General features: G+C 39.2%; 1 protein-coding gene across 1 annotated transcript; it reads right to left on the reverse strand.

Annotated features, from left to right (window-relative positions):
• Positions 1–2,366: 2,366 nt before the first annotated feature.
• RLP4 (receptor like protein 4) lies at positions 2,367–19,790 on the reverse strand. Its single transcript, XM_078580688.1, has 9 exons — positions 19,512–19,790; positions 17,562–18,617; positions 9,934–10,081; positions 9,275–9,346; positions 6,645–6,716; positions 5,191–5,262; positions 5,020–5,097; positions 2,675–2,859; positions 2,367–2,591 (listed from the first exon to the last, which is right to left on the reverse strand). The coding sequence occupies exons 1-9, from the start codon at positions 19,603–19,605 to the stop codon at positions 2,488–2,490; spliced, it is 1,881 nt and encodes a 626-aa protein (XP_078436814.1). The 5' UTR covers positions 19,606–19,790; the 3' UTR covers positions 2,367–2,487.
• Positions 19,791–20,351: the final 561 nt, after the last annotated feature.

A 20,351-nucleotide genomic window follows, 5' to 3' on the forward strand; every position in this document is an offset into this window, starting at 1 on the left:
TTTTCCCCAACTGAGTTCTCCACCAATGGTATCAACCCCATCAGCTCTAATTTTTCCTTTTTTAACATATTTACCTTGTTAAACCAGAGGGTTTTGGTGCATAAAAGTATTTTCATTCGAAAGTTGATACATTGATAATTGAACATACAATCAAATATTTAGAATAACCTTGTCTATAGAAATATACAATTGAATAGTTAGAATAACCTTGTCTTTGGCTATAACTCATACTCTGGAATCTAAACCAGCTGGCGTTCTAGTCTGGTTCCTACAACTCACTTCACAGATAGAGAAAGTGGAACATTTTGAAGTTTCATGTTAAAACTCATTGACGCCCCATCGGCATCATTTTGTTCAATTAAAGGAATGAAAGAGGATCCAATAGAGTCACACTGAAAGGAAAAAATGCCTCAAAGATGAACTTGTTTCAATGGCAATAGTCAGGAATTCGTGAAGGCATTTGTCGGGGACAACTTATATGTATAATCATTATCCTTAACTAAGGATTATAGATATTCAATTCTTGATGGTGCTAAAAGTTCCATGAGAGAGTTCATTTTGTACTTAGTATCTTATAGAGCTCAAGATGCAGCCTTACACCCCATGGGCTGGAACTTTAACCTATCCAATGGGTAAAATAGATCATTATAAATTAAAATGTATATGTTGATTTAGTTAATTAATTCATTTGTACAATAAATGTTTTTGTGGCATTAAATTTATTGAGTAGAATGTGAGACATGGGCCCACAGGATTACATGCATAAGATTAAAATGACATTGGTGAATATACTTTATTTAAAGAACTTTTATGAAAAAAATTGATTAAAAAATAAATAGGGGAGGGGTTCCCCTTTTTAGGCACCTTTTTCAGCCAGAGATTCCCCCTATGCTTCTCCATTTCTCCGTCAAAAAAAAACAAAGTGTTGAAGGTGAGAATATCAACAAGGTCTTCAAGATGAGTTGGAGAATAAGTGGAGATCCAAGAGCCCCTTGATCGTGAGGATACTTCTTGAGGCTGGACACATGAATGGCTTCAGAACACTCTACACGGGCATACAAATTAAGGGTGGAACAATTTTCCCATAAGGATATAAAGGTTAGTTTGTTTTAGAGATCAATTTGAGATTCATATGACCTTATGCATCTTGTAAAATGTTTTTTCAAGCCCTCACTTCATGGCCGAGAGGCAAAAAACTATTTCGAGAAATATTTATTACAAATACAATGTTTATAGCCAATCCTTCAATGATAACGCACACCATAATTTTTTTCCGTACATACATCTGGTAATTCTAGAAAAAGTGATGTCATACTCAAAATAAATCAGAGGCAAATTTTGGGCCAATGTGGATTTGAACTGGCATGGACAGTTGCCAATGAATTTACAGTCCACCCCCATTAACACCTTGGGCTTCAAGCCACGAAGCAGCCATATCATATACATATATGTATGATATGGATATGAGTTTCCCAATTATTACTAACCCACAATCAACATACATTCCTAGTACCCTATCAGTTGGAGAATTTCACTGCTTTCTTGGCAGAAAGATGTCCTGAACTGCTAGAAGATAGGGGCATACCTGCCTGACCACTATTATATTGTTAGCATAGTATAAATAGAATCTTCAAACATCAATATGAATAATAAATCTAAGTAAACAGAAAAATACATAACAATAGCCCTATAATATATTTATTATAGTATATAGTTATAAATACAATATGGTATAATATTTTAAAAATTTAAAATTTAGGGCTATTATTAGACTTATTTAGTTTTTAATTTTTGATTTTTTAATATTTGATACCTATTTCCTTATATAGCCCCATAAATATAATATATAAAATTGGTTCAGCTCAAAAGTTATAATCTATTTACGTGGACTAAATTGAATAGGAAAAGATATAGGAAACCTCCCTACATATTCTATTTAATCTATGAACTAAATGATACCAAATTAAATTTATATTAAGATAGCAAAAAAACCTGATAATTTTATTAAGAGTCATAATAAAAAATGAATAATAAATTTATATTCTTGTAATTTAATATTTAACTCGATTATAATATTCAAGTCAATCATTTAAGTCCATACGTTGATATAAAATTTCAGAGTAGATAAATATTAAGTAAGATAAATGTTTTTTGTATTAAGAAAATGTGTCCTATGTAAACTTATGTATATTAATATAGAGTACATAAATCTGAACTTCATGCTAATCATCTCAATAGACACGTCAAACTAGGGGCATCCCAATCAGATACAATTAGATGACACTTGAATAAATGTAACATTCTTTGTAATTTTTTTTTTCAAGCGTTGAGCAACTGGAGAGCGTAATAATATATATCAAGCGAAATCCTAGAAATGAATGATTTTCATCTACCCTGCAAGATATTCCCATTTTCAGGCATTGACCATCTGGGTAAAAATTACAAGAGATCTCTGCAAAGAGTTGGTCAATGCTCAAACAGGGAAAGTCAAATTGTGCTAGCATTGACTAAACTCCAAGAAGATTGTCTAATATTCATCTGGATATCCCGAGAGAACTGCGTCCTCGCTTTGGCATATGAGGCTTCCCTTGCTGCATTTTTAACAAAAGGAAACATAAAATGTTAATATCATCTTTTTCCAAAATTAAAAAAAGGGTAATTCAGCAAGACCCACAAGTAGATATTTGTTGGGCACGAAGAATGTTCTGTCTCCTCTTCCTCCAGCAAATTAGACATATGGTCAGGAGAATAAGGCCAATAAATGATCCAGAAGCAATTCCGATCTTCGCCATCAAGGATAGATGAGGACCACATGAGGGCAAACCAGGAATTCCACAGAGCCCATCATTTCCAGTAAAACTGCCATTTATCAGATAATTAAAAATTAATATACAGACAATGACGAGGGAAAAAACTGTTTTAATAGAAATGAAGAAACAAGAATAGAGTAGCCTTGGTGATCGATGATGAATTCATCATCATCATCATCATCATCATTGTCCATGTTTGGGCTTGGATAAATGATGGTGCGGATGGTTATTTGAAATGTCACCGAAGAGGCTTGGAAAATGATCAAGAATTTATTTTAGTAAATCCTCCACTAACTTCATCCTCGTCCATGCTTGGGATTGGACAAATCACAAATACAACAATGATTTGTCATCAACATATAGATGATAATGTTGTGATAGGATCCTAGGGGTAATTTCGTCATGTTAGCCCGCAGGGGCATTTTAGTCATTTGGCTATTGTTGTATTTCCTTTAAATAGGGATGCCTTCCCTTTAGGAGGGCAGCCGAGAAGAAGTAGATTGAAGTAAGGTCTTTTTGTCTCCCCTCTCCTCGTCTGGGTCTGGTCTCTCTCTCTCTCTCCCTCAAGGATCCCCTGGCCCTCGTGATCGTCTCTTCTTCACCGTGTCTTCAGGCGGCTCGTCCCCGGCTGATCCCTACCCCCTCTGCTCGGCCCTTCCTCAGATCATTCCCGTTTCTCCTCTCTACCCCGGGAACTTCTATCTCTCCTCGTCCTCCACCCACCTTCCGATACAAGCCTAGATCCAGGTTGGTATCATGTTGATGGCAATTCACCATCAGCCCATAAAGAATGATGCCAATGGTGAACCATCATTGTCATTATCATTCTCCATGTCATTGTTGATGCCAAAACCCTAATCCAGAGTGACTTCCAGTGGCTCATATTATCTCTTCTTTGTAGAAAATTTCAACTATTAATGGGAATGGCAGGGCGTCAGAGAATTCAGAGCATGACCAAAAGCAAATATGTAATAGCAGATAGAATAGAAATGTTTATGGAGGGTATGAAAATTGAACTCTTTTGTTCTTTATTTCAGCCCAAATTGATAACTGTGGATAGTAAAATTATCGAGTCGTATCCTCTTTTCTAATGAGCACCTTTTGGGAATCCACATATATGAAAGCAATTGAGTCAAGCCTTTTACGTCCTTTCAAAAAAGAAATCAAGACTTTTAAATTTCAAAACAACCTTAAAATAAGAATAAATTTAAAACTAATAAAATTTTTAAAAATAGATAAATATAAAAAAATAATATCCAACAAAGATAAATCCTAAACTAAAATAAAAGAAAGTCTAAAAAATTTATATACCGATAAATAAAAAATTAAATATAATATTTGATTACGAAGTTAACATACAAATACTTTCAAAGGAGGAAATTAGTTTTTTTTCAAATTTTCTACAAAACCAAATGGTATTGAAATTTCAATTAAATTAAAACAAAAGTAAAGTAAAATTCAAATATAATTATTTTCAGAATAGAAAATAAAAGTAAACTAAAATTAACAACTTAAAGTAAAACCCGAAATAAAGGTCAACAAAAATCAATTAAAAATAAAAAAAAATAACCATAAATAAATTATAACAAATTAAGAATAATTATAATGTATTTTTTAAATTAAATTTGTAACTAAAATGGTTCTAAACGTTTAGAAAAACTCAAAAATAAATTTCAAATAAGAAATGAAATCAATTAACAGTAACTTAAATATATATTCAAAATAAAAATGAACTTAAATTAATTTAAATAAATACATAATAAAAATTTCAAAGAAAATAAATTTAAAAACCTGAAGTTAATGAAAATTAACATAGTTAATTAAAAATAGACAGATAAATTAAAAATAAATTATAAGTTCATGAAAAATAAAGTATAAAGAAGTTTTTTGAAGAAAAAATTACAATGAAGTTTAAATTAAAGGGATAACCCACAAACAAATGAAATTTAAAATTTTAAAATGAAATACAAGGAAATTAATTTTGTAATGTGCCTAGACTAATATTTAAATAAAATGAAAATGCGAATTAAGCTTAAAATATAACTAAAGGGCAAATATCTCAAAATAAAGTAGCAAAAAAATGAAAATAAGAATATAAGTGAAATGAAAAAAATAAAGTGAAAAAAAATCGGTATAAAAAAATACAAATTAAAAATAAAAAAACCGTAGATCTGAAGCTATGCGGTATAGAGAGGGAATATGTGCCTACTTGATGCTAGCTCCACGAAGAGGTAGGCCTCCCAGCAATGCCGGGACTCGCCCAGAGAGGAAATTGCCATTGAGATTCCTGCCAAACAGACAGAAGTTTCATTCAGAATGAGTGTGGACCAGAGATGTAAAGGAAAAAGATGAAACCACGATGCTATTTGTCTGCGCTCACAAGATCTTTAAGCGTTTCAGGCCCCCTAGTGCCTCAGGTATGGAACCGTTCAACATGTTGTACGAAAGATCTCTACAAAAAAACAGTCTCAGCTAAAATACCCATGAAAATGATCTTATATAAGAATAGCTGAAATTTTTATGCAAATTTGATAATAACTTTTCTATCGAGAATGACAAAATTGATCACTTAGACTAACGAAATTAAATAGTGTAACATGGCATTTGCATACTAAGGCGAACTTTTTAATATACTGATCAAGTGTATTATATAACGATCGAAGCCTCACGGAGATCTATCCAGAATCAAGAAAGGAAGAGGAAATGGAGAAGGGAAGGAGAAGATAGACGAACAAGATGAGAAGCAAGAGTGCCTTAAGAGTCAAGAACTTCTGAAGACGGACATCCTTCCCCTCATGATGGCCAGACACAGCTCAACTGTGCCAACAAGAACCTCAACTGAGCATCCACTTGACAGAGTCTTTTGGCACATTATTTGTATTGATAACCGTCTGGTAGCTCCCTACGGTTTTTTTAGTGGCATAATCATGGTGCCTATGCAATTGGCATAGCCATGCTCACAGTCAGTAGCTCCCATAGATATGCACTTTGCTGCCCAATTATTAGACGGCCCCTTATATGGCCCTTTTGGCCCTCCTATGATAAGTCCATTGCAGGAATCTAACACGTAACCAGATCTTTGATGTATATGATTGAAAATGTTATGAAACCACTTTTCTTTAAAAATAGGTCTGGATGCACCTAATGGCTTTATTCCAGAAGATGATAAATTCATCCAAAATAAACTTCAGTAAACTTATGATTTCCAGGTCAATTGATTTTCCTGGTTGAATGATTTCCCGCAAAAAATATTAAAAATTGAATCAATACTTGTTTGTCGTTATTTCTAAGTTTTAAAGCTGAACAAAGCCAACATGAACTACTATCGTGAATAAACAATATATGGACAAATGTATAAATTAAGACATTACAAAGTTTCTAGGATACTCATGTATCAGAGAGTTCATGAAAATGTCCATGACACATGTTTGTTCATGTGTGTGGAGTTAAGTTGGAAAATGAGCCGACTACAAACAAGACAGTCCAACAGTTAGTTATTTCGCATATGCACTCAAGAGATGCAGAGAGATACATGTGAACAATAAATGATAAAAATGTTTCATATAACTATTTATTCTGGCATCGATATGTAGAGGAGCATATCGGGCTGGATTAGTCAAAACTATCATGGATAACAGCTAGTATAGCTGTCAACTGTGTGCAGCACATGGGCCTCACACGCCGCATAGTAATGCCGTTATAATACATTTATCAGTTATTTTTCAATAAAGTTCCAGAGAAACTGATATGGGATTGTATCAGAAGCAAACTTTATATTATGATGAAGTAGAATGAAAACGCCAATCGATAAATAACTATATGAAGCTTACTCACAACTTTTCAAGTGTGGATATTCTTCCAAGAGAATCTGGTATAGACCCATGAATGCTATTCCCGCTCAAGTTTCTAGGTCAAGAAAAACAAGAAAACAGAAAGAATAAGTCAAAATGTACTATATAACTAATAGGACGATTGATTTTGGAAACCAATTTGTATCTATACACGATAAACATATACACTTGAGAATATACGATAAAAGTTAATTCATTATGCAAAAGAGTATACTTGCGAGAAAAAGATCAAACTACATGCCAAGTGATGAATTAACTCGCTCTATTCTAGTTACTAGAACTTGACAAGCCAAGTGTTCACAGATGTAGGTTCGATTGAAGATGGCTGTGCAGAACAGTAAGATTAAGACTTACCTACATTTGTGTATTAATCTCCTTGGGTAAACGGTTTCACATCCATAGGAAGAAAAACAAGATACAGAGTATATCTAACACTCTAAACATGCTCAGGAGATTTTAGACAGCTTGAAGAGAGGTTAGGCAAATTATTGAGGTGTTTCCATAATGCGACTAAGGAAATTTGGCATTCAAAACATGAAAATCCATCACCCACCAGTATAAGCGCCTCAATCAGAATCTTATACCGTGATGTTCCATGCTGAGGAGTCAAATTTAAATTCGTGAAAAAGTTTTCTGAGTCTCAAAAACCGCACCTGATCCTTTTGGGAATAGGATTCCTAGATATTTCACTTGAAATACTTCCATAAAACTCCAAGGTTTGGTCCAAGAGTTAGAAAAGGACCGCGAGAAATAAAATTGACAAGATGAACGGGAACGGAGAGGTGGCCCCATAATAAGATCTTCACAGAACAGCTGAGGAATATCACATTGACAAGATGAACGGGAAAGGAGAGGTGGCCCCATGATAAGATCTTCACCGAGCACCTCAGGAATATCGCAGATTCGCAGGAAAGAGCATACGCAATGTCAGAGGCAAAGGGAGAGATGGGAGGGAGCCAAAGAATTCATAATTCAATCTTGGATAGCCTTGTCCGTGTGAAGCCTGAGCTTTAAATAGGGCAATGGGTTGTTACTGTGCAGACATTTCTCATAAATTCAGCCTGGTATCATATCACCCAATCAAGAAAATGAGTAGACATTCACGCATTGACAATTTGTCAACCTATGGATGTATCTGGATTTGGGTTGGGACCCAACATCGTGCATCCTATTCATCCCATACCCCAGGATGTAGGGACGGGATTCACACCTTACCCTGGAACGTGTTCTGCGACAGACGTCACGAGGGACCTGATGGAGAAGGGAAAGACCTGACAAATTGTGATTGGACAGTGGGCCCTACTTCAGGCACTGTGTGGCCATGGACATGGGTTGAGACAGAGCTCATCTCATCCATGGACTTATCAAGCTCTATATGTGTATCTCAGGAAAAACACTTCCAAACAAATGGAACTAGGATGCCTCCAGAATTGCTTTAACAATGTACAAACAGAATTTCATAATTAGTATCTCCTCACAGTTGGATATTATGATGGTTCTGATAAGGTCAAAAGGACTTAATAGTTGAAGAAATTAAAATGGAAGCTGATACGGTCCCAGCCGATGATCGTATTGTGAAGGAAGGAGTTGGCCCTGGCAGAATTGACGACGCCGAGGGACGAAGGCCTTAGAGGTGCGGTGGAGTGGGCATTCCCAGAGGGAATGAGACCCCATGGAGTGGATGTTGTCGGGGAAGATGCCAGCTACCAAAGGGGAAACATTACATTTAATTCAAATCCTGCCCTCCAATGGGGAGGGCTACATATTTCAAGGGAAATGCAAGACGGAAGGGAAAGACAATAATGCCCTAGTGGGCTTACAAGAGGGAGTTGATCGTAACATGACACATGCCAACTATTAGGCATATGCTTTTCTAATTCAGAAAAGGCTGAAAGTTCCAGACACTACAAAAAGGATACAAATTTTCTACACAAGGAATCGCAGACGCAGACTACAGGAGCAGGGAGATCCACCTTTTTTTGGCCTTGAGTGCATTGGTGACCTCATCTCTTCTCTCATTCATTAATGGTTCTTGTCAATGACATTCCACAATCAACTCTTTTCTTGACCCTTTCTGGAAGTTGTCACGGGATCCCATATCAAGTTTTGGACACTGATACAACTGCCGGAGTTGTATGAGGTCAGCACCAGAATGAAACGGAGAATTGAAGACTTGATCAATCAATCAAGAAAGAAAAAAAGAAAGAGAGAAAAAAATTGTGTGCGACTTTGAAATTTGTGTGATCCGAGAAGAGAAAAGAGGACAGTAACGCGAGGAGCCCGCTGCCCTGGGAGTAAGGAAATGAACCCCAGAAAAACAGTAAAATATCTCATCATTTCTTCACTCTATCTGCTGTAAATATATGTATAGAGACATACACTCTCACATAAAACCCCCCAATAAAGTAGAAAGGAATAAATTTAATACTGTAGCCTAACAGTGATTACAGGCTATAAAAGAAAAAGATATTTTCATAATTCATGTTGTAGACAGTTTCTCGGCTACTTCTGACATACTATCCAGATCAAGTGTCCATCTTAATCTAGAAGTACAGTTTCTCAAGTACCTACAGAGTCCCCTTGAATATCTCATAAGGAGTATCTCCAACTTACATGGTCTGTAAATGACGTAATCGAGATATTCCACTTGGCAGAAATCCTCTTAGTCCTTGGTTATCAAGACCACTGCAAAGAGATACAAGCAAAATCAAGACCAGAACACATTCATATTAAAGATATCATAAAAGGGAACTAACAAGGGTTCACGATAGTCAGTAACAGAAGCATAGTCAAAGGACTAAGACAATGATGAACTTGGGTAGGGTTTAGCCATCCAAACCACGTTGATGTGGGAGGTAGATGAAGATGTTGAGGATTGATTGATGATTTGTTGATGATGCAGTCAACATCGATGACCATCAACGTCAATGGTGATGCCAACCATCCAGGGGTGCCCATCATCATCGACGTCATTGTCAACCATCAAAAATCATTAACCTCATCCTAACCTTTGCAACCGCTCTTCATATCTGCTTGTTTATTTTGGACACCATGTTGACATTGATGTTGACCCTGTCCTCAATGTCAACTATCCAGGGCACCCCCTCAACATCAACTACCCTGAAATCATCAACGTCATCATCAATAATGGTCAGTGGTGTCGACGATGATGTTGATGAAAGCTGAACCCTAGTCGGAGGATTTTCCATGCCGGAACGGTGCATTCAGGATAAAAAACGAGGAATATAAAGCATTTGTAATAAGTTACGTACAGTCCGTCTATGACCCATTTGGCAATTCTACTGTTGAATTGGCAATCAACGCCACCCCAAGGGTGCTGCTGTGGAACACATGGATCTCCATTCCATCCAAAACGAAGCGGAAGCCCCAGAGCATTCTTAACAACTTCCAATGCCCTTACTGTTGAAAAACTCAAATAACTGAATACAACGCTTAAATGAGAATATCAGAAGATGGATCAGAAGGAGCAAGACAGATTATCATCTGAATTCAGAAATTTTCTGAAATCCAACTAAAGTCCATCTCTTCTTCAAGATGCATTAAATGCCAATGAGAAATGTTATACTTTGCAACATTCTCATACGACCATGGAATGAAGAACCCCAACGAGAGAAAGTGAAAGTTAAATTCTACAACAATCGATAACATAAACCCTTCTACTAGTTGAATTTTTTAAGTTTCTAAGCCGTACAGAAACATAACACATTTTTCCTGATCATCAAGATTTGAATGTTCACTATCTTTTGGTTCTCAAGCATCAATGAGAAGGCAATACAGTAAAGTGCACTGAGATAGGATAAATTATATAAAATTCAATAACACAGTAACTGAATAGGCATGAAAGCATTTAATTTCATAATTCACACTATTTCCACTTTATTTTCTTATCTTTATTGCCATTATCATGAGAGGATAGATCATTCTGGTATTTTTTACCCAGCTCAATTTTTTTATTAAGTTGCATAATTTCTAATCTGACACTCCCGTCCCTAGTTAGCATGAAATCTTCAGGGATCAAAAATAAAAAATGGGCAACTAGTTTGGTAATGGTTTTAGCCTTGCTTGAATATAAAGCCAGAAACCACAACACATTAAGTGACAGACCAGATTAAATCATCTGTTAACCAGAAATTGCGCCCAAGTTCATCCTCATCTCAGATAATGGAAGAGACAGCAGTAGTCTTGGCCCTGTAGACAAATATTAGGCTCTGGTGCACCAACATCACTAACAGTCTTGGGAGAGCCGCATATCGCTGAGAGGAGGCCAGTTGGTATTGCTTCGATCAGTGCTCTCGGCTATTCCGTTATTTTATCTAACAGCAGTTAAGTAGCTGCAGGGAATCGAAAGTCACTCGGAGATCATGGTGACGAAATTATTTTGGAAAGGAACTGAGGCAGGAAATAGCAGAGGTTCCGCTAGGGTCTCTTTGGATGTGGTTTTCCAGCCAGCGGGATGAGGGGGGCTGGGGGTTTTTATACCTGCATGACATGAATAAAGCACTGCTTGCAAAATGGGTGGGTAGGATTATGGGTCAGATGAGGATATGGTCATTCAGTTCTTACGCAACATATATGGTACAGAGATGAACTGGGAGTGATGCTCAACCTCATTTAGAGGACACCTCCATTCTGGCAAGGCATGTGAAAGGTTTTACCCCATGTCTAACAGTTCTTTTGAAGCCAGACTTGAAAACGGTAAAGTATTTCGACTTTGGATGGATGGCTGGCCAGCCTGAGGCACGCTATGGGTGGAGTTCCAAGCCTCATCCAGCTGGCAAGGAACACCCATGCAATGGTTAGCAAATTAAGGGATGAGATAAAGAACCCAATGCTGGAGGGCATCCTTTCAGACCAGCGGGTGGAAGAATTGATGAGCATGCCGCAGGCATTTCTACACTTACGGCATTCAAAAGGGACACAAGATGGAATGGGGTAGAAAGACAACTTTTCTGGTTCGAGAAGCATACAAGAAGGTTCGAGAAGACCGAATGGAAGAGGAACATAATGTTATTAGCTGCCAACTCCTTAGGAAACAAAATGTGTCCCTAAAAGTGAAGAATTTTTTATGGCTATCGATAATGAGAAGAATTATGATCAGAGTCTTCCAGAAGCGTATATTACCGGATTCATCTGTAGTTTGCTCCTGTGCACACATGGAGAAGAAGACTGTTCTCACCTCTTATACAAATGTTCCTTTGCCCAGGCAATCTGAAGACCGCAGAATGTTACACGAGTGGATGTGGCTTCTGATGCGTCCTGCTGGGGTTCAACTCAGGAAGCCGCATGCAGGGGACGTAGGGACTTGGGGAAAGTCCTCTCGGTATTATGGCCTATATGGCTGCACCTCAATGAGGTGGTGTTTAAGGGAAGGGTTGTGTCGGAGGACAACCTCCTACATGATGTGGATAGCCTCATTTCATATCGGTTTTGAAGGCAGGAATGATGGGAGAAAGGAACATTTTGGCCAGCTGTATATTTCACGTTCATATATCTTGTTGACTTCGGGTTGATCACTGTTCTCGGGTGATATTCCCTCTTTCTTTAAAAAAAAAGCACTATGAGGCAGGTTATTTCTGACAGTTGCCTGTTCTACGCTCTTGAGATAATTGAGAGGCAGTCTCATCTTGAGGCCGCCTTATGTACACCTGAACATTTCAGGTTTCATGCCCTCTGACATTGCATCATCCTACATAATTGTATCCAGTATTCATTTTTATTAATTTTGGCTTAAATTTCTCTAGAACTGGTTTTTTTTTAAAGAAAGATAGGGGAGATCACACAAATTGGTGACCTTCCCAATGAGATAAAATATATTATCTTTAAATACGTGTAGGGCCTCAAAGGCTGGCCAGGGCCTTGGCCCCGGGCTTTTACACCATGCAGTGGTAAAACCCATGGCTGCTTTACACCATGCTTCCCGTTCATTGAAGAAGACTTCGTTCTTGTGCAGCCGTGCTCATAGCACTGAGAAGGATCGAACCCACCCCTCTCATCCCTTGGGTGCTCCACTTTGTATAGAGTTCCAAAAGACCTCTGCTGAGACATCAACCCCCATGAGTGGCTCGCAGGTCCACACCGTTCGAGCAAAGGTTCAGTCAAAAAAAAGGTGAGGACTGGTGAGATTTCTCCCTTGGATTTCAGGAGTACAATCATCTACCAATAAGACAAACCATCTACATTTAGATAAGCTGGATACAGCACTATAAATGCAACCGAGGAGATGCATAGTTCTTTCATCCACAAAGAACGTGCTTAGTTACTTCACATGATAGTGATCAAACTCATACCATTACAAACCGAGTTAAACCAAGTTTTTAACAGCCCAAGAGAGGGATGGCCCACACAATTAATAAGCAGAAATGTCTTATCCACAATGGCCCGAGGAAGCTTTGGAGAGGAGAGGCATGTCATACAGTGTGATCTTCTAGGAGACCGAGACCAACATGTTCAATCCTCTGTCTAGACTAGGGATGGGAAAAAATGTTTTGGTTGTTTACAATTGTGCGAACCTTAGGAAGCAAACACAAACATGAATGGGAAAAAGTAGACGCAAACACTGTTTGCAAACTATTCATGTTTGCCAGTGTTGATTTTCCGTCTTTTGTTTTTAATATTTCCGTTAGTTGCTAAGTCACTTGTTCTCCCATTTGAGAATAAGTGACTTAATATGAGTGGGCCCTGCCCATTCAAGAACAAATGACTTAACATGAGTGGGTCCAGCCCATTTGCTTTTATTGGTTGGTATCAGTTTGTAATAGGTGAATGAGTAAGTTCTATTCTCATTTTTGTTTACCCTAGCCACCACAAGAGGGGTTTAGGAGAGGATGATAGAGAAAGAACTAAAGCTGCACAAGGGAAACAAAATTCAACAGTTCACGAACAGATGAACAGTTTGTGAAAATAAGGCTCCGCATAGATATTGGCCAGATGATGCATCAGATATGGTAGCCATCGGGGCTGATGTGGACGAAGGTGCCCTGCAGACACACCACCAATCTAGAGCTAGAGGAATTACCCTACACTAACGCGGACCAGATCTTGATCTCATGGTGAGCTGATTCTGTTAATTCGGCTACACTTTTTTGGATCTTCATAACCATGTATCTCTGCAGCACAAGTTTTAGATAACATCGGAAATTGTTGATTTCCATGGTACATCTGATCTTCTCTAGAATAAGTCATTTGGGATAAAGAAATTGATATCTAGAATGAATAATTTTTCCTGCGAGATTGTTTACTTTTCAGTTTGAGGGGAAATCGGTGGTCACCGGTGAGATCATCGATAGGAAAATCAATAGTAGAGGAACATCTAGAATGTTTGTGGACAGAAACTTTCGGAGGACGAAAGTCGATCTTAATATTCTCCTGTCAACACCAGATGAGTTCCACTATATCCATAGGTAATCGGTATAGTGCAGTTCAATCTTGACAAGAGCAGAGATTGGGATAGAAGGATCCACGAGTAGAGTGAGGGATGAATAAGTGAAACGCAAGAGAAATCAAGAACAGAAAGATACGGTGGAGAGGCGACGCTGCAACGGCTAGGCAACTTCTCTGGATTTGGAGCATCTCAGGAGCAGCCACAGACCTTTTTGAATTCAGATTAGGTTCTTCCTCCATATCTTGTGGGGTGAAGGTCTTATTCATAGAGCCTCCATACTATCCCAAAATACCCCATTCAAATGGGATCCCTTTTGAGGCACTTCTTACCTTCTTTCTCTCTCAAGTAGTGTCTTGAGAGGTTCATATCATTCCTCCACCACAAAGACCAAGGTATGTGTTACTAGCGTAATGATAAGTTTACACTGGGTCACTGATGTCAGAAATATTCGGACATCCAAGCCGTCACTCATCAGACTGACCACCTCTACCCCAAAGCGACAACTTCATTTCAAACTCAGAGGACGATGCTGAGATGGTGGAAGCCAACTTAACAGTTGTCCAAGTCATTCTCCAATCTGCGCTGGGGTCTCTCCTAATTCCCTCTAAATCCAGGCTTTATCTGGGGCCAAGAAGTGTGGGTCCTCATCAACACTGTCATGTCAGCCACTTTCTTCTGTTCCTGGGCTGGCTGGGGAACTAAAAAACCCTTTCAGTGCCGCCCCCTTATCAAATGTATTATGGCAAAAGTGCAGTGTCACATGGCAACAAACATATCTGCAACCTCACCGTCCACCTATAAGGTTACACAGTAACTGCAACGTGTTTACTCGTACACGGACTCAGCAAAAGTGTCATTTTAGGGTATTCTTGGTTGCAAACAAGGGGATTGTGATAGACGCTATCATAAAAAGTATCAAAGGAAGCGACCCAGATCTGGTCAACGGGCTGTTGACCAGTCCAACTGAATACTGGAAGGGGTGGGCGTCGCCAGGGCTCCTATAAATAAGGGCGTCACCATCCAGGTACTATCGATCTAGTCTTTTCTTGGCCGTGGACTCAGGAGCTGCAGGAGGGAGCTCGCCTGCCGCAGGAGGGAGGAGTCTTCCAGGAGAGGGGACTGCCCTATTGATCGAGGAGAAGCTTCTGCCAGGAGGGAGGAGCCGTCGCGATCTGAGCCAGTTCTTGTTGAATCCTCATCTACATTTGCCATTTCTGGAAACTCTTGAATTGCAGTACTATCATATTTTGCCATTGTTACAAGAGTGTGTAACAGATTGACAAAAGTACACTGGGATCTCTTCTTGCCCAAGTTCCAAGTTGATGGTATGTGGCACACCCTAGAAGGGAACCCCGGCAACAGTTGTGCGGAACTCCCATAACACCAGGCGAGTCCAGCATTGTCTTTAAGCATGCTATATGTGTCAACATCAGGGCAGCCATCAACATGTCTGAGGACGCCAGCATGGACTCGTGTCACTTTGAGCAGCAGTTTCCGTCTTGATTTTCACAAACTTTACGACCATAAGTCCCAACCAGTTTCCAATTCCGATGGTCGACGAGCAGTTAGAAAAGCACTGGGTCATGCTGTTTTCCCAAAGTACTTGAAATCCGATTACCATCAGATTCAGATACATGAGTGAAAAGTCAAGAAGACGGCTTTTCAGATCCACCTGATTCACTACGAGAACCTCATCATGCCCTTTGGCCTCTCCAACTCCCTGGCAACTTTCAAGGGACTCATGAATCATGTCTTTCCCCCTTATCTAAAAAATTTGCGCTTGTTTTTAGTGACAACACCAGGGTTAGAGCCACTCTGCCTCCAACACCACACCCAAGTCTTCCAATGCCTGGATGAAAATCACTTGCACGTGTACCCCAATAAGAATTTTGTTTTGCAGCTGCAGCAAAAATACCTGGGGCACCGGATCTCATCTTCGGCATTCACCACCCACAGACAAAATTCAGGGTGTCCAAACCTGGTAGACCTCACCCACAGCTTACCACCTCTGGGGTTTCTATGGAAGGAGTCAAAAGCTACTACCAGCCGTTTGTCATGGGATAGGCAACCATTGCCTGGTTGCTCAAAAGACTGCTGAAGAAATGTGCCTTCTCCTGAAACTGACACACAGCAGAATTTTGGTCAACTGAAGTTGGCCATGTCGTCGGCGCCAGTCCTTGTCCCCCATGACTTTACCCAAGCATTTATACTTGAAACAAATGCATCCAGTGTGGGGGTGTGAGTTGTCCCCATACAAAAGGATCGCCTAATGGCCTTCTTCAGACAGACCCTTCCGCCCACTGCAAGCAACCATTAGACCATCGTGTTCGCCATACACAAATGGCATCACAATCTTACGTTTTGTTGCCTCATCCACACCAACCAACACAGTCTGAAGCATCTGTTTGAGCAATGTCACATTCACAGCGAATACCACAAGTGGGAGTCCAAATTGATGGTTAGCAGTTCGATATCCCTTTATTGATGGGCCCATCTCTTATTGTGAAGCATTGTATACTAATCTTACTTCAAACTCTGGGCATGGATAACATTTATCTGCCAGCTTGAGGGTGAATGAATGCACATTAATCAGTATTATTCTGACATGATCGCACAACAAACCATCGAATGTCACCAAGAGGATGGGTCCAATAGGCCCAACATGGATGCTATTTAAGGGCAACTCACACATTGGAGACAAGAAATTATGACTGAGTGAACCCCTCTCAGTTACCTTCCTTTCTCACTCCCAACACCCAACCCTCATCTCTCGTTCGGCTCGCATAACTGTCACGTGGAGCAGTCCTCAGAGTTTCCTTCTCCCCCCTCCGATCTAGCTTTCATTGTCTCCCCTTTCCTGCTCTGACTGAATTCTGTGTTTTTTAAAATTTGGACACAAGCAAACTTACTCCATGCTCTATCAATGAAACCAGGGGTACAGTGATTTGGTCTAGATAGAGCCTACAGGGTCCTATCGCATTCACTTTTCTATCTTTTACTTTTCTCTAGTCTTCTTTATGGCACTATACTCAACTGGTATGTGAACGCATGTAAACATCTATTCGTTTCTATCAAGGTGCCTCTGCTGCTACACAATTTTATGTTGTACGTTGCAGCAAAAAGAGTCAAGAAAGTATGAAAGGCAATTTGAAAATAAATCTTCGTTTTGTCCCAGCAAAGAAGGGAGAACAAATAAGACTTCAAAGAGATTCCAGACAGTACGCCAAAGTAACCAACACGATGATGCATTATTGTAACTCATGGCTAAAAAAAGTTGCTCTTTACACGTTAATATTCACACAGAATCGTAAATAATGCAAAAGGATTGGCCAACGGAATGTTCTCCCTGAGTTATCTAAAAGAAATATAAATCAAAATATTGATTCATGAAGTTTGTTCGAAATATATTATCTCAGAACTGTCATTAGCTGAATACCCAAACATCTCAAAGAGTACTAAAATAATATATGAGCGGGGGAATCATGATAATATGCACACCTTCATCTGTTAGCGTTTTGAACTCTGCAGGAATAACATGAAAAATTTCGATGGCATTAATGATGGCATGGCTCCCCTTGGCAGGACTCAAAACAATCGTCAGAGTCCTGGCGCTCACAGTAAGAGTTTTGTTGAGCACTAGAGCAGCATTGGGCTTCCCAGTCATGCCAACGATGTCGACATCCTTAAAGATAATGTCATCATTGACAAGTACATCAAAAACCCTTTGCCCCTTCTTGGTGATTGTGGGATCTATCTCCGCAAAATGCAGCCAGAGAGAATAGTCTTGGTTCGGATCAACTTCCATTTGAAATGAAATCTGAGGATGATTATCAACACTGACAACAGCCGACTGATAAATTATCTCCGGATAAAAATTGGGCCCATCTGATGCGCCTAAAATGCTCTTGTTTGTTGATATGGGCTGGTCAGAGTTAGCACCAAAAGTTTTGATAGGAGCCCAAAACCTGTTACCACCCCAAAGGCTGCCGTTCAAATCTTCCTCAAACCCTTGACTTCCATTGCCACAGGTCAACCTTCTCACTGTCCTAAGAACTATATCCTTCCATTTTGGAAGAGGAAAGAAGTAGGCTTGTTTGTCAACTTCAAGAACTTCAATGGCCATTACTGAGGGGTCGCCATGACCAGTCCCATGGAAGCAGCAGGAGACAGTGTTGTCCGTGGCGAACATCCGGGCTTCAACAAATGATTGATCTGGCACTGAGCTCCAGCCAGGCTTCAAGGAATAAACCTGTGTTCCTTCGACAGAAACATCGAAGATAGGCTCATTCCCAGAATTGGCTTCGTCTGCCAGTGCAAAGAAAAATCTCACAGAGTAATGTCTGAGGGGGATGTAATTGAGGTGGTAGCAATTTTCTAGACCATCTGAGAGAGGAAAATATCGAAGTGTCTTTAAAGGGGGAAAGATGGGGCTGGAATATGTCACGTTTCCCACTCTTCCACCAGTGTAAGCAAAATCTTTGAACCAGAGTGTCCTCCCAGGGGGGGCGCGAAGATCGTAACGAGCTCCACAGCTCAGCCGAAGTGCAAATGGTTCTACAGAGAAATTAAGCTCTTCAGAAAGACCATTTAACTGGGTGGTAAAATTAAAGAAACCAACGGTTCTGATTCGTGGAAGTAATTGTGGATATTCAGTGTGAAAATTATAGATCAGGATAATGAAATAAAACCTTGGAAAATTCACATTTATCTGCAGCAGATGGAAAACGTAAAGAAAACGGAGGTTCAGATTCGTGAAGAACTATTCAGGAACTGAAAATTGAAAGTTGATGATGGACATTTCATCGGAAATCAAACAGCGGATTGTAAGGAAATAAAACATGGAGAAACTCACATTAATCTGAAGTAGATTGGAAGTCTAAAGAAACAAAGGGTTCGGATTGATGAAAAAAATTTCGTGAATGATGGGAAAATATTCAATAAATGAAAATTTCTTTACCCTTGTCCAAACCTAGAGAAATTCGCATTTTTCAGACCTTACCATTTCCAAAAAAAAACATGGGTTACCAAAAAAGGTAAAAACTTCCCAAGTGAGAGGTGAACGATTAAGATCCCCGCGATTAATATAACCAAAAACAACTGACGGACGTTTCCCCGTTGACACTTCAACGAAATTAGTGATCGATGCTTATAGACTGGAAAGTGTTATTCTTGATAGAAACGGAGAAATTTGAGTTCTAGTAGTGGAAGAAGAATTTTGTGAACCAGTCGCTAACTGATGAAAGATTACGAAACCTTACGAGGGACGAATCGATTACAAAGAATCAGGAAATTCTCCGATCATGACAAGAAAAACAACCCAATAGCAAATTCGCGCAGAAATCACAGTTCTTTCAATCACCCGATACAAAAAACACGGTGGGTATGAATAAAATCCATCAGTTTCACGGGAGGGAGCACAGAATCAAACAGAGAAACGAATGAGATCACCTGTTTCGGCCCCGCAGAACCTGATCAACGCCAAAATCGAGAAGAACAGCAACAGAGTTTGAGACCAAAGGAAAATACGCAAACGAGGAGACATCCCCCACCACAGCAAACTTCTTCAAACAGTCGAATATCATGAAGATTAACTACTCTCTCCATTGCCCATTGTCCATTCTTCTTCCCTAAAGCTCTCTCTCTCTCTTCTTTCTCTCTCTTCTTCCTCTCTATCTCTCTCTTCTTTCTCTCTCTTCTCCCTCTCTTCAATGGAGCCTCAGTATTGACTGAGACAGTCTACAGTGGAGAAGAGAAGGAGAATTTGTTTTTCTGTTTTTGCTCCCAATTTATTTACTTAGTACAACATCACCGCGTTTTTTTAGTATTTGCATTTATGACCTCCGTTACTATATTTTAGAAAATTCATTTAAAAACTTTCCACACGTGCGAGGACATTCCTCTCTATAATTTAATCACAGCAAATGCATGCCACTTGATGCGGAAATTCGGGGCTGCGTGAATATGCAGTAATTAAATTATTAAAAAAATAGAATGTTGAATTTATTAGTTTAAAGCCTGGAAGATATTATATATATTCCAATGGTATAATTGCTGTGAATTGGCAAGGCTAGCAAGGGGTGGAATGAGTGGAAGGAAAAGGGTTGAATTAATTAATTTACAGTATTTTATATTTTATATTCCTATAGTATAATTATTGTGAATTGACAGGGTGGAAGAAGAGGTGTACAGCAAGTTGGCACCTGTTTTTTTCTTCTTTAAAAAAGTTTCTCTCGAAACTACACAACCGCTCCGTCCCAGACCTTGGGTCAATGCGGGCCACCAGCACCG

Source organism: Wolffia australiana, chromosome 9 (genome assembly GCF_029677425.1).
Source record: "Wolffia australiana isolate 7733 chromosome 9, ASM2967742v1".
Taxonomy (NCBI): Eukaryota; Viridiplantae; Streptophyta; class Magnoliopsida; order Alismatales; family Araceae; genus Wolffia; species Wolffia australiana.

What these genes read in the sequence shown, in the direction of transcription:
- RLP4 (XM_078580688.1), bottom strand. Translation starts at nt 19,605, where the DNA reads ATGTCTCCTCGTTTGCGTATTTTCCTTTGGTCTCAAACTCTGTTGCTG. An exon ending in AAATGGGTCATAGACGGACT is followed by an intron (nt 9,347 to 9,933) that starts GTACGTAACTTA and finishes ATCTCTTTGCAG; the next exon opens with TGGTCTTGATAACCAAGGAC. An exon ending in TTACGTCATTTACAGACCAT is followed by an intron (nt 6,717 to 9,274) that starts GTAAGTTGGAGA and finishes TTCTTGACCTAG; the next exon opens with AAACTTGAGCGGGAATAGCA.